The sequence below is a fragment of the Sus scrofa genome, chromosome 7, assembly GCF_054392235.1.
Source record: "Sus scrofa isolate SSC_HxYL_T2T_F1_AM1 chromosome 7, Sscrofa_HxYL_maternal_Yorkshire_Landrace_v2.0, whole genome shotgun sequence".
Lineage (NCBI taxonomy): Eukaryota > Metazoa > Chordata > Mammalia > Artiodactyla > Suidae > Sus > Sus scrofa.
In genome coordinates this window covers 81,519,232-81,535,000 of record NC_139389.1, presented here as the reverse complement: position 1 = coordinate 81,535,000, position 15,769 = coordinate 81,519,232, and the positions used below count along the sequence as shown (strand labels likewise).

The 15,769-nt window shown below is 32.3% G+C and overlaps 1 protein-coding gene across 16 annotated transcripts in view; it reads right to left on the bottom strand.

Annotated features, from left to right (window-relative positions):
* Window positions 1–15,769, bottom strand: part of NOVA1 (NOVA alternative splicing regulator 1) — a 153,308-nt gene that overhangs the window by 4,418 nt on the left and 133,121 nt on the right. Inside the window, exon 5 of one of the 16 annotated variants that reach the window (XM_084969063.1) lies at window positions 7,398–7,441. The exons of the other annotated variants lie outside the window; for them this stretch is intronic. Within the exon in view, the coding sequence (XP_084825189.1) occupies window positions 7,418–7,441 (24 nt within the window). The 3' untranslated portion in view covers window positions 7,398–7,417. The remainder of the gene's footprint in view (window positions 1–7,397; window positions 7,442–15,769) is intronic. 16 annotated transcript variants of the gene reach the window in all.

Below are 15,769 nucleotides of genomic sequence, written 5' to 3'. Positions count from 1 at the left end.
TTACATATATTACACACACACATAACTTTTCTTCCCACACTTATAATTTATAGTCACAGTAGAATTTTGTTTCATTATGATCTGCCTATATAATCATTTCATTTTATTGAAAAAAAATCTAAATTTTCTAGAAATATTTCTTTGGAATGTCAAACATATCCCTCACATTCCTCTGATTAAATATATTCAGTTTCAAGAAGTAGAATGAGAAATAATTTTTTTAATTCATGTTAATTTGCTAATTTTGTTCAGACTTTTTGATAGAAAATTATTTGTCTGAAATGCTGATGTATATTAAAGTGATGTAATTTAGAAAGTTAAACCATGATTACATCTTACACCAATTATAAAGATAAATTAGAATCATCCTTATATTTTATCCTGTACACATGAAATATTAAGAAAATTTACTTTTAAGGATTTAAATATCTGAATGTTAAATATGATTATATTTTACAGAATAATTATTTCTTTCCAAAATTAGAATTTTTTTGCAATATTGTTGAAAACATTCATATACTGACAAACTGAGGTATTCTAACATAATTTCTCATGAAGAAAACTATATTAATAAACCAAAACTTTAAAAAAAAGCTATTCTCAAATTATTTTAAACTCTAGCATCACTGTTTTGCTCAATGTAATGACTGTATGATTATAATTCAGAAAGAAAATAACACATGAATGGTTAATTATGGGAATTACCTTATAGGTTGTCAATAAAAAATATATAATTTTATAACATCCACTCTGAAATCACCATAAGCTTCTATGAGGTATGTGAAAATGATGTTAATTTTTACAACACTGAACTCTAGTCTCATACTAGATTTATTGCAACTACAGGTTTTTCTTAACTCTAGAACTAGTTCCATCCTTCCAGACTAATCTGCAAATGTGTACACAGTACTTACATCATTTACATAAGCACATTAGCTTGCCTTTCCTTTAAAATTTTTCCATTTAGTCATTTTTCTTTCTTTTAAATATTCAAAAAATTCTGAAATAATGTATATTTCAGAAGTGGTATGTAAACTTTCAATAAATGTAACTAAACATCTTCCAAAAAGTATGTATCTTTGAAAATTTATTCACATCATCTACTTTTATATTAAAGATGTCTCTACATAGTAAATATATTCCCTGAATTTTAGTTTTAACTATTTAAAATAATTTTATATAAAATACTGTCAGCCATATTTGCTGTTTTACCAAATACTGATGTAGTCCCCAAATTTTGTTGTTATAACTGACATCTGTCCACATATAACTAAATAAAAGTGTTAAGAGAAGACATTAGTGACTGCATATTAGTACTTGTAAGATGTAGCAATTTTAAATAATTCTGCTTAAAATAAATGATCTTAGAAATTATAAAATCAAAGAAAATGTAAGTTATTAACCAAATTTAATAAATACTTAGTATCCTAGCCAAAGAATGTCACACAACTTTTATTTCTGACACAAGGACATGAAAGATCTCTTAGTTTATAATGTCTTTGTTCCCTGAAAAATTTAAAATAATTCATATTTATTTGCACACCTAATATTAATCTAATATGGACACAGGAAGGAGACCCTCTGAAAAAGAGAAGTTGTGACAAAAAGAAAAATAAATTCATTTGTATAAAATCTCAGAAAGAGTAGTGTTATATTTCCATTTTATGTGTCAGATCAGAGCCAAAAAGAAAGTGAGACACAAGTGTGGAAGCTTGGAGACGGCAGCAAATGAATACTGGGTGTGGGTCAGAGAAAGAAGTGTGGAGAATTATGTGAGGTAGCCTATTTGCTTACTTCTTAGATATAGTTATCTAGCATTTACCCAAAAGGAAAGCCTATGCATTGACAGTATTTGTTTCCCCAATGAAATGACAAATTGCAAATTTTAACTGTATCTATGACTTCTTCATTTCATTAGTGAAGTCTATTAACACACTGACTTACATAATTTTATATATATATATATATATATATATATATATATATATATATATATATATATATATATCTCCTTATTTCTAAAGAATTGAAAGAAAAACTGGATCTTGAAACAGCATACAACTATTTAGTGTTAACATGTATTAGCTAAATCAGATATATTCTTGACAGTTAGAAACCAGCTTCCCCTTCAGAGCTCTGACCTATAGTTGCTACCATCCACCCAATCTTTCATGGAATGCTTTCTGAGTGGCCCAGGCCCTGTGAGGAGAGCTAGAGATAAAGGACACATGTGGCACTGTTCCTGCCTTTAAGGTACTTTCAGATTAGTTGTAGAAAACCGATGTATAAATGTACCAGTGAAGTAAAGTTAAGTGCTGGTACAGAAATATATAAAGGGTACAAAGCAGACAGAAAGCCTAAATGGAAGGAACAGTGGTAGGAAAATCTTTCAGAGATGATGACCATATTTCTTTTTTGTATTATCAGTATCTTATTCTTTACTATCAGACATTCTCATGAGGTTGCTCTGTTATCCTTGTGTTGGAGAGTTACTGTTCAAATGTAAACTCATTTCAGTAGTGAGATCTGCTTGAATGTCAATATTATTTTTATTTTTATTTTGCTTTTTAGGTCCACACCCACCGCATATGGAGATTCCCAGGCTAGGGGTCTAATAGGAGCTATAGCTGCCAGCCACAGCCACAGCCACAGCCATGCAGGATCCGAGCCATGTCTGTGGCCTATACCACAGCTCGCAGCAATGCCAGATCCTTAGCCCACTGAGCGAGGCAAGGGATCGAACCTGCAACCTCATGGTTCTTAGTCGGATTCATTTCCACTGCACCAAGACAACAGAAACTCCCTAATGACAGTATTATTTTAAATTAAAAGATTTTACTTTAGTTTTCCTTATTCTTAGATTTAGAATTGTTATATTAAATAAACATGAGGTAATAATTGCACTAATTTTGCTAGCATCAACTTTTCAGAAAAAAAAGTAATGAAGTGACTTTTCTTCATTTGCAACACAAAAGAAGAACCTCTATGGGAATACTCTGAAAATAGTTAAAAATACCAAATGGATAGCCTTTAATATTGATCTGATTAAAAGTAAGCATTTAAATAACACATTTACTCCTTTGCCAAATAAAAACTCCAACTCATTACGGTCTTAAAATGGTATAAGAGTTTTTGTAGGCCTCCTATTTCTTCATTATCATGGTAGGAATATTACTGAACTATTTCGTAAAGCCATATCTTAAAGTAAATGCAAAACAAGTTCTATTATAATTTAAGATAGATCAATTAATAGTATGAACTATTTTATTTAAGACTGCCATATTACACACTAGATATGTATTGCTTTACATTTTTAAAGCAATCCCTATACCTGTTATTTCATTCAGTTAGCTGACATTGGCCTTCCTTCTAGCAAGAAACACCAAGTCTAAAGTCTAGCAAGTCTAGCCAGTTTTCCATCAGGAAATACCCTCTCTAATTCTTAGTGCATGTACTTTAGTTAAGTCTGACAACTAACCAATACCTCTAGAAATGGAAACATGACGTAAGTCTGCATATCACACTTTCCACACCTCTGGCAGATATGGATTTAGAACTGAGCACATGATTCAAGATAGTCCAGTAAGAGTTAACCTAGTCCAGTAAGAGTTAAGCTGAAGAATCTGTAAAATTGTTGGGATAGAAGTAACTGTATGCCTAATCTAGTAGAACACAAGCCTGATATTACTAGTGCTATCTTGCCACTATATAGAAAGAGGAAGAACTTGACTGAAAAAAGTTAAATAAAAGGACACTTCAGAAATAGAGAGAGGTTTCTGATAGTGTTCTGGCATCTGAATCTGTCTAAAGCCAGGACAGAATCAATATAATTTCCCTTTTTTTCTGGGGGAGGGGGTTTAAGACACTTTGAGTTGGACTTCAATGATTTGTAATCGACAAAATAGTATCTTTGAAAATACATTCTTATCATATCATGTAGTTATTTGCCTTTCTAAGAGAAATACTGACATTTTAAGTATCTCTTAATGCTCCAAAAGTCAAGATGTGTAATTCAGGTAAAGGGACACAAGTGGATTATTTAATGTATCTTTTACTAAGATTTATACCCTACATGATCTAATAGGATAAATCCCCTTCATTTCCCTAATGTATTATAGCTAAGGCTACTTTATTAATTAGTTTATTAGGCACCATTTATCAGTGTCTAATGGAGATGCATGTGTCATTGGGGGGATCGACTCTTAACTGCTAACCAAAGTAAACTGAAAAAGTGTATCTTGTCTTGTGATTACCGATTGTATATAAATAACTTCTCTTTTACAAAAAGTACCACTTTGACAACATATGTACAGTGGAGCTAAATGAATATAAGTATCCAAAAAGAATTTAAAAAGCAGCTCTTCCTAGCCTGTTTAATCTACTTAATTTTGATAACCAAATCCCAGGCAATACAGTTTTCATAAGCATGCCTTAATATCTATCATAAAATACCATGCTGTTTTTTCTCATATATCCTTACTCCCATCCACTGCCAACACAGGTTTTAAACCTGGAAGCCATCTGTGCTTTCTATTCCTCCCTAGATTTCTACATCCTGTTATGCACTGTTGATTTTTTCCCTGAAATGCTTCCTGCCAGTCCTACTGTTTTAGCCTATCTAAAGTAATGTGTAGTATAACAAAAAGAATCTAGAAGGGGCAGTTAGGACATACAGGATTTCACTCTGGCTCTTTGTGTGACCTCTGTCAAATCACTTCAGTTTCATCAGCACCTATAAAATCAGACAACTTGATAAGATTGTGGGTGAGTTTTTATTTTAGTATTATTAAAAAAAAAAAAAACATACTCAACAGCCTTCAGTGATCCCTCTCCAACAACCCACTAAATTGTCTAGACTCCTTATACAGACTTTCCAAATTCTCCACACCCTGTATCCAACTTGTCTTCCCAGTTTCATCTTCTATGACTAGATCCTAGGCTGAATCCGAACTTAATCTGCTAGTTCCTGAATATACTCTATATTAGTTGTTTTTCTAGGTCTTTGCCTTTGTTCATTCATTTGTTCCAAATGACTAAAATGTTACCTACATGCCCACACTGCTTTTCCCTCTGAACTTATACACTTTTGCTTATTGAAATCTTCATTTTTTTTGTCTTTTCTAGGGCTGCACCCACGGCATATGGAGGTTCCCAGGCTAGGGGGTCTAATAGGAGCTGTAGCCACCAGCCTACACCACAGCCACAGCAACGTGGAATTCGAGCCGTGCCTACAAACCACACCACAGCTCACGGCAACGCCGGATCCCCAACCCACTGGGCGAGGTGAGGGATCGAACCCACAACCCATGGTTTCTAGTTGGATACGTTAACCACTGAACCATGATGGGAAATCCTTTTTTTTGTTGTTGTTGTTGTTGACTTATTGAAATCTTAAATAGCTTGCAAGAGCAGGTTGAATGTAATATGCTTTGTAAACTCAATCCTGGTTCTCTAAAACCATAAGTGTTAAAAGTAATTTTCCATATTTTTTATTACATTACTCATTCTATAATATCCTTTTACATATTTGAGTGCAACAATATTTATCTTACAAATGTTATCTTCCGAAGACCAGTAGTCTTACTTAATTTTACATTTTCTCTTAACACTTGGTTGAAGTAATCGGTTAGATAGCTGTTTTAAAAAAAGCAAAAAAAATGGATTTATGTAAGAATTAAATAATAAACTATTTGAAAGATTCCATCATGGTCACATAGGTGTCTGTGTGTGTATAAAATATGACTCTGGGTTCTTAAAACAAACATAAATTTATCTCTAAAATCTAAAATTCAAAGATTATATTACAACCACACCTAAACCTACAAAAAGAAATATACAGATATTTTAATCTTGTCATAAAATAACTGAAATCAGTAACACAGAAGCAAGGTGATTTAAAAGTCCACTAAGGCACAGGGAACTATATCCAATCACTTGTGATGGAACATGATGGAAGGTAATATGAGAAAAAGAAAATATATATATATAAAACTAGGTCACTTTGCTGTACAGAAGAAATTGACAGTACATTATAAATCAACTGTAATAAATTTTTAAAAATCCAATAAGATTGTAATAATTAAATATGCACTCTATGCCTTTTTCTTAACTTTTCATCAATGTATTATGTTTTTCTTGTGTTATTTTGTTGTTTCTCATTCATTAAGCTTGTGGCTAGGCTTCTTTAGCCATAAAAACAAGTGGTCAGACTGAAAAACGTGCTCAGACTAAAGGTCTAGAATACAAACATGTTAGTATTTATTTGATTAAGTGATAAATGGATCAATTAATAAGACGACGAATGACAGTATCTACTGAATCAGAATCACAGTTCATAACTGGTACAATTACCTCCCACACCTTTTCTTGCTTCAAGCAATCCCATTTCTACCTCAAAATAATTGACTTTAAAAAGTTTTGTGGAAATTGTACTTCCATTTTTTATCTTCTTCCAAAGGGCTATACTTTATATTTCCCTCTGGCTGTAAGATATGGCAGAGAATGACAAGACAGTATATTTCTTTTTTGTGTCTCTTTGGAACAAGACAGAAAATGAATGATCATCACCACAAAATTTCTAAAAGCAAATAAGTTTAAGTGAACTATTCTTTTTAACGTAATATATTTTTCACTTGGCCCCTTGAAGCATTATTCAAAGTTTATCCCCCTCCCGCCCCCCCCTTTGGTGACTGCTGCATATTTAAAAAAATATATCATATTACATTTCATAGAGGGATCCACTTAGGAATAAGAAAAATAGGAGAAATCTGTTCTTTATAGGTTAAGAAGAAGAGAAAAAAGTATTTCAAACTATGTCTACTATGTTGGGGTGACAAGCACTCTAGACATAATTATACCAAAAAAAGAATAATCCTAGAAGTCAAGTAATTATGAAGAAACCATGAGAGCTGTAAATGATAAAATACTATAGGGACACTTACTATTTACAAATAAAATAATTTGGGGAATTATCTTCTTAATGATTATTTTGATTTTACTAAATTGAGGATAAATTTCTGGCAGTCTTATTTGTCATCACCATCCATGTGTCAATTTATCAAAGAGATCTTTGAAACTAGCTATTATTACTATTACTTTAAACCCACTCGTCTTGGCTCAGCTCTTTCAGGGCATATATAGTAAGATGTTATGTTCACCATTCTTAATGCTGATTAATGAAATAACGGTATTTTAAATATCTGGGCTTTTTATATGAAAACCAATACTTTCACTTAATATTTTAAACATTGTAATAGTCAATTTAAAAAGTGAAAAACAGCTTTGAACATGAAAGTAGGGTCTATGTTCATTGAAGCAGATGATGAAAAGGGGGTGAAAGGTAAGGCCAGAGGGAATCAAGAATTCTATTTTGAATATATTTAGTTTGAAATGCCTACCAAGCATCCAAGTGAAGATGTCAAGTAGGTGACTGGCTATGGGCCTGAAGATCAGAAGAAATTTGAGAGTTAATACAGAGATAGTATTTAAAGTCAGACAAATGGACAAAGTATTCTAGTGGAAACTAAAAGTGAACAAACACTTCACCAAAGAGTGAACCCCTAGTGTGTAGGACAAGAAAATATTTAACTTCTAAAATAACAACATTCAAAGTAGACCAGCAAAATTTATCACCAAATTAAACCAAATGTAAATGAGAGAATGGTTTATTAATTTCTTTCTTTTAAACATTATTTAGCAGTGTATATTAGCTCTTGGAAATCACCTTGTAGAATTCATTAAGTTATAAAATGAGCATAATCTTTAACTTAGTTTCTCTCCTTCTGTGATCCTTCTGGGAAATACTCCAAAACATGGTAAATGTCATACACACAGAACAGTGTAAAGACACTATATGAAACTATAAAATAATGTGGAAAATATCTATACAAAATTTAAAAATACATGTAAGTGTATTTGTAGAATTTGAATTAAACAGTGTAAAATAAAATGCAGATAAAACTGAAATAAATAAAATAACAGATTTGGTTTCAGATGAGCTACTTTTTCCTTACTATGTAAACCTTGCCTTATTTTAATTTTTAAAAAGCAATGTAACAGAAGGAAATGGAAAAATTATCATCAACTTAGGCTGCTGAATAAATAAATTTTGCAAAAACAGAATAAGCAATTGATTTAAAATAAATTTAGTACATTTCTGATATTCAATGGACAGTTATTTACTGAATGCTAGGTAGTGTTCCAGATGGTGGAGCTACAGAGTTAAATAAAAAGGATAAGATCTTGCTTTCATGAAGCTTCCAGTCATGTGGCATAATGAACAAGATAAAATATTTAAAAGCGAATAAAATGAGTTGACAAGTGATAGAAAAGCAGATTTAGAAAGCATTTTTAAGTTTTAAAACAAGAACACTTTAAATAATAGTTTTAATAAATAAGAATCATGTAATTATGCCAAATGCCTGTTTAGGAAAACCACAAAGTTAATTTAGGAATAGAAAGCTATTTAAAAGTCTGAGTTTGTTCACAGATAATTTAATATTCTATAATGTAAGCAAACCAATTTGAAAAGTTATTATTGAAAGTAAATGTCTCAACTGTGTCTGAAAATTAATCTCTATTTAAACTTATGTAAGTTGGTAATTAATTATTAAGAAAACTTCCACAATTTGGGTTCTTTTGCTTTTATAAGTAATTGATTAAGCTGTATTTACCACTAAATTAAGTATTATTATTATTAGTTAATGTCAGATTGATGTGCTATATTTTTCATGATTTAAAATATTATTAAAATCAAATTATAGTTGCTTGTAGGTATTTTATATTTGCTAATCAAGCTACTTCAACATTTTTTATATTTTACTTTCACCAACAGTTTTTCTGAAGGTAATATTTTGTCAAAAATAATAGGTGTTTGCATTTCAGTATCTTACTAATAAAGGGAAGTTGATAATTTATTACTGAAAATGACTGTCATTAAGAAATAAAAATGCTCTGAATTATTATTATATTAATACTTGGAATAAACAAACACATACTAACATATAAAAAGCTTCAGAGTAATAACACCTGCAATTTAACAAAATGTATTAGTAGTCAAAAAACTAAGTTCTTTTCCTATATGTGGATTGAAACAGTTCACTTCTAATATTTAATGAATCACAAGTGAGAATACATTAATTTTATAACTATTATTTGGCTAAAAGCAATTTAAAGTTAGTGAATGAAAGAGATCATTTCCTTTTCCAAAAACATTTTAAAAGAATAATTGAAGGACTGTATTATCTAATTTAAGAAAAAAATAGCTAAACCAAAGACCACTAAAATAAATTACAAGGTACTAGGTTCAGAAGAAAAGGCAAGAAAGACCAACCAGAATATTACCCAAATCAAAGATAAAAAAATTAGAAAAAAACAATAAAGAGAAACAATTGTTTACAGTGAGCAGGAATCAAACTATTTAATCTGGCAAAACTCTTCTTACCTGAGAGAATATGTGAAGACATATTTTTAAGCATTTTAATTAAATTAATCAATTTATTTATTTTTGGCCATGCCCCCAGCGTGAGGAAGTTCCCAGGCCAAGACTTGATCCAGTGCCACAGCAGTGATAGAACTGAACCTTAACCTGCTAGACCACAAGGGAACTCCTCTAAGCATTTGGAAAATGAAATTAAAATGTTGAAAATAAACTTGATAACTACCCAGTTCTCCTAATTTTTTTTCTTTGCTTTTTAGGGCTGCACCTGTGGCATATGGAAGTCCCCAGGCTAGGGGTCAAATCAGAGCTGCAGCTGCTGCCCTGTGCCACAGCCACAGCAACACAGGATCTGAGTTGCATCCGGGACCTTCAGCACAGCTGGAACGTAGGATCCTTAACCTACTGAGTGAGAGTGGCCAGGGATTGAACACACATCCTCATGGATACTAGTCAGGTTCCTAACCCGCTGAGCCACAAAAGACACTGCCCAATTCTCCTATTTTATGTTTTCCATTTCATATGGCTTTATTTGAAAGATCAAAAAAAATCTGCTGAAGTGTGTATATATACATACATGGACCAAGACTAGTGCTGGTTACATAAAGGCATGTATAACTTGCCTCTGTCTTGAGAAAATGCTGTATGTGAGAACTACCAGGTCTATGATTGAAGGGAGGATGCTGATGAAACAAACCACCTTTACCAAATAGACAGTCAAGAAAGAAATATTGCATGCAAATCTGCCTACTTACCAGCCAATACTAGACAAAGTACTATGCATTTTTACTAGTGCCTTAGCCATACATGAGACGTAAAATAAGGAACATTCCATATTTCAATAACTCTCTTTCCCTGAAGTGTACCAATCTGAAAACCTGAAAAGCCCTAGGCTTTCCATAACTACAAATATATCTTCATATGAAATCATACCTTTAGAGGGGATTTTGGAAGGTCACATAACCTAACCCATTATTTACTTATCAAATGGTGTGTTATAATTCTAACCTGAAAATATTAATGGTGTGCTGCTTTTGGAAGTAATTCTTAACTTGCCTTTAGGGAGATTCTCTGATGCCCATTCCTGGGTATGAAGGACACACCATCCATAGAACAGCACACTAACAAACTCAGAAGTCTGCAGTGGAATGGGTATGGTTAGGAAGCTCTCCTCTAGCCCCTTGCCGTAATTTGTGTCAAGAATACTGCTAAACAATCTTAAAAAATACTAATGTAATCTGCATATGTAAAGATCTCCAAGGTAAGAGAACCTCTAACTGTATTTGGTAATAATAGTCAAGAGACTACAATGCTATCTGAAAAGACAATCACTTTTTGTGTAATATTTCTTCTTAGATTTAAATTGTATTAATTAGTAAACCTTTACTATTCTCAGTGATAAAAGTAACACTTGCCCTTCAACTTGTATACAAATGAAGTAATTTTTCTTTAATTTAGTGTGTGTCAATATTCAAAGTGTGCTATTTCATTTTAAAAAGTCTGGAAGTTTGTGAAGAGATAGTACTATACACAATTACATAGCTATCATTTTTAATAAACTACTGTGCATTTTTCGCATAGTAAATGGCATGTCCCAGATATCAAGAGGCTTCATGAAACATTTCTTTAACTCTTCAAATACAGATGCCTAAAGACATGTCAGCTCTATTAAATAAGAATCTCCACAGGAAATTTTGATGTGAGGCCAGAATTGAGAACCTTTGATATATTAATTAACAAAGAACAAAGAAAAAATTACAAATATTACATAATTTAATTTGGCATAACTTTAACTATAAAACAACTGCCATATCCTTTGGCAGTTAATAAGTGTCTCTTCTAGTCCTGAAGCCTCTCTTGTGACCCTTCTTGGCATTCCTCAAAAAACATCCCCAAACTAGGAAATATATGTTCAAATAGATATCTAATGTAGAAGAAAGTCCAATCTTTGTCAATCTTTTGGATAGTTCTCACTTTACATTCCTTAAAACATTGCATGTATCACAAGTGGAGTCATTTTTTTTTTCATCTTGTTTTATATTCTTTCAGTTAACATTTTAAAAACAAAGCAAAAATACGAAAAGTTAATAATGTTCATATTCCTTGTCATCACCCTGATGATATATGAATACAAGATATTTTTTGACTATTGAAAATAAGGCCCTGTATTTCTTAGTAACTTAACTTTCTTTAGTTACTATATTATGGACACTATTCTAGTCCAATTTATATGGCTCTAACTCATTATTTTTAATAGCTTTGCTGCATAGTATTCTGTAATGCCATATTTATTCAACTACCTTTTTAAAGATTGCTTTCCAACTTTTGCCACTGTGAATGATACTGCAATATATGTCTTTGTTTTAGTATTTTTTACATTGTTTTTATATTTCTATGTATTGGGGTATCACATCCTACTGGGTAGATTCTCAATAGCTATGTTATAGCATTTCTTAACGTCGACGCTGTATGAGAATGATCATTTCCCACATCCTTGCCAGTACTTTTAATTTATAAGCATGCACAGACACAGGTTAATTTCTGTATACCTCTATGTGTATTATCACACACATAAAACTGTCTATCTGGTAAAAAACATAATCTTGTGAGGTTGACTCAAATTTTTATGACAACTAGTAAGGATAAACATACTTTCATATGTTTACTGGATATTTCCTTTTCCACTTTCTATAATTTCCCTTTTATAATCTTTACCTATTTTTTTCTCCTGAGTTTTTGTTTTAGTATCAGTCTAGGAGTCCTCTGTATAGAAGAGTTTTGAATTCATTGTCATATGTCTTCAACATATTTTTTCCAAGGATATCATCTTTTGCTTATTAATGGTATATTCTACTATATCAAAATATAAAATATTTATATATTTAAATGTTTTGACCTATTCTTTTATGTTTCAGATTTCTTTCTAAGTCATCCTTACTTTATTTGACACACTACAATTTTATCAAATATCCTTACAGTTTCAATCTTTAATGCATTAAGATTTACTTTTACATATTGTACAAGGTGGAGGTCAAATTTATTTTCTTTCAGGTGGATAGTCAAGTATGCCAAAACCATTTATTAAATAAAACAACCTTTTTGAAAATGAATAAAATTACACTTAAATATTACCCTGGACTAGGCAGTGTTCTAAATTCTTTTTATGTACTGATTCATTTAAGAATCATGACAACCTTAAGAAGGTAGGCACTGTTATCATTCATTTTACAATGAGAAAACACATGGTGAAGTTAAGGATGTTTCCATCAATTGGAAATTAGGAAGTGGCAAATTTAATTGCAGTTTTCTTTCTCGTTGTTGTTGTTTGTTTGTTTTGCTTTTTAGGGGTGCACCTGTGGCATACGGAAGATCCCAGGTTAGGGTTCTAATCGAAGCTGCAGCTGTGGGCCTATGTCAGTCACAGCAACTCGGGATTCGAGCCACATCTGCCACCTACACCACAGCTCAAGGCAACACCAGATCCTTAACCCACTGAGCGAGGCCAGGGATCAAACCTGCATCCTCATGGATACTAGTCAGGTTTGTAACCCACTGAGCCACTACGGGAACACCAGGATTACAGTTTTCTTAATCCCTAAATTACACTACTTTTTAAATGTACGAGTGAATACAGTAAGTTCTCATATATGCTTGGATCTATTTCTGAAATCTCCTTTGTGTTTCACTGACCAATTACATTTGCTTGTGTTAATACAAAATTGCTTTTATGATGATAGGTTTATAGTAAGTATAGTAATATTGAGTGAGGTACTTAATCTTATATATGTATTATTATCTTGGTAACTATTTTATTAGTTATGGTAATTCTCATGCATTTATTTTTCTTGAATATTAAAATCATCTTGTCTTCTTTTACTCTCCCATAAATCTGGAAAAAAATGGAATAAAATGAAAACTGCAATAGATTAAAAGGATTGATAGTTCTATTATATTAAATATTCCCTTCCAAAATTATTGTTAAGTCTATTTATTAAGGGAATGTTTTATGCTCTAATATGAAAATTTCACATTCTTTTAATATGGATTCTGTGTTTTGGTTTAATTTATTCCTGGGAATTTCTGAAGTTTGATATGCATGCATCCTACATTGAGACATAAGAAATTCCACTCAAATATCAGCAATGTAAGGTTCATCCCAACAGTAATAAGTAAATCTAATGTGCATAAGAGTCAATAAATTCATTTAAAAAGAACATTTGAATTTCACACATTTTACAGGACTTTCTTAAATACACTTCTAAAGAACTCTAACCTCGCATGACGCACGACACTGAAGGAAATAAAAATTAATTTTTATATTTTGTTGGATAATTATGAAAATATCTGAGATAAGAGCCTGATTTTTTTTCTGCAAAAAGCAAAAGAACTTTCAAACTGCTCTGAATGCTATAAAGAGTAAAACAGAAGTCCATCAAAGAAAGCTTTATCCCTTTAACTTAACCTCTTTATACAATCAAAAGTATTCCCTTTCCTACTGGTTTACATTTTTTAGAGCGCTTCTATCCAAGATTTCATTCGAAAAAGAGATTTTCAAAAATAAAAAATGAGTTTTAAAACATAAAGCCTATAAGCCTTCCAAAAATATGTCATTCAACAAATATTGAGAACCTATTAACACTACATGATAATACTTCTAATATATCAAAGAATAAAACAAAGATCTTTGTTCTCATGTAACTTACTTTCTAGGAAAGCAAGACTGACAATACACGATAAATTTAAAACCCAAAATAAATAGTATTCTATAAGGCAATGGAAAAACAATACAGCAATATAAAGGGAATGAGGAGAACTAGGAGAAGGGGCGGGCCAGGTTGCAATGTCATGGTCAGGTATACCTTTCTCAATAGGTTATTGAGAAGGAGAATTATGAACAAAGATTGATGGCTATAAAGTTGTTAGCCAAGCAGATCTCTGAGATAAAAGAATTTCATTCAGAGAGGCAAGAGCATGCCTAGAGCATGCTTAATGTCTGCAAGGAAACACAAGCAAGTGAATTTGGCTGAGGCAGAGTAAGGAGGCAAGTTGTAGGAAATGAAGTGAAAGTGGTAATATGGTAAGTGCCAGATTTGGTAAGTTAGTGGATGTTATTTGGGGGATACTGGCTGTCACAGAGTGCAACTGTAAACTATCACAGATGTAGGTAAAGAAATTTTTTAAAAACTGACAATTTTTTTTTTTGGCTACACCCATGGCATGTGGAAGTTCCCAGGCCAGAGATCGAATCCACACCACAGCAGTGACCCCTGCCACAGCAGTGACAATGTCAGATCCTTAACCACTGAGCCACCAGGAACTCCAAAAACCAATGAGTATTCTAAAAGAAATATTCAGTCTGTTCAGTGGAAACAGACTTTGGGGAGAAAATGTACACGAAAGGGAAAACTACATGAAGGCTACTGTAATAATTCAGGCTTGGGTTAGGGTAGCAGTAGATGTAATGAGAAATGGTCAATATTCTCTCTATATTTTAATGATAGAGTCAACACTACTTATAGGAACTGGACGTAGGGTATGAAAGAAAAGAGATGAAGACCAATCTAAGATTTCTGATTTGAGCAAGTAGATGTATGGGATTGCTTCAACTGAGATGGTAAAGGTATCAGATGGATCAGGTTTGGGGTATTTTTTTGAGTTCCGAATTAAAGATGTCCCTTTGATATGCAAGCGGAAATGCTGAGTGGGAAACTGAATATAGTCTGTAGTTTCACTCTGAGACCTAGGTTAGAGATAACTGTGAACCTAAGTTACATGGAATCTGAATATTATAAAATTTTAGGGGACATCTTTGGGAAATACTACATTCAAAATTATAAACATAAAATTAGGTGGTGGTCCTAGTAATAAGCCTGTGTAAGGTGAGGAATCTTAAGGCTTAAGCTTCATTGGTTCATAGTAAACCTGTCTCTCACTGGAAACATAAATTCTGCATGTCATGTCAGAATATAGAAGCCCAGGTATCAGGAGGAGAAAGTATATACCCAGAAGGAGTTTCAAGTACTAAGACCTGGATCACTCCAACATTTAGAAAGGATGAGGGGAAGACAAAGCAAAGGATTTTGAGATGAAGTACAAGGCATGATACTGGAGGAAAACCAAGGGTGTCCAATTATATTCTGGAAGCCAAGTAAAGAAAGTATACCGAGAAAGTGAAAGCGATAAATTATACAAACACTGATGATAGGTCAGGTTACATGTGGACTGAGAAAAGACAAGTGGAATTAGCTATGTGGTCATCACTGATGTCCCTAGCAAACACTGTTTTGGTAGAATGGTGGAGGCAAAAACCTGACAGGAGTGAATTTAAGAAAA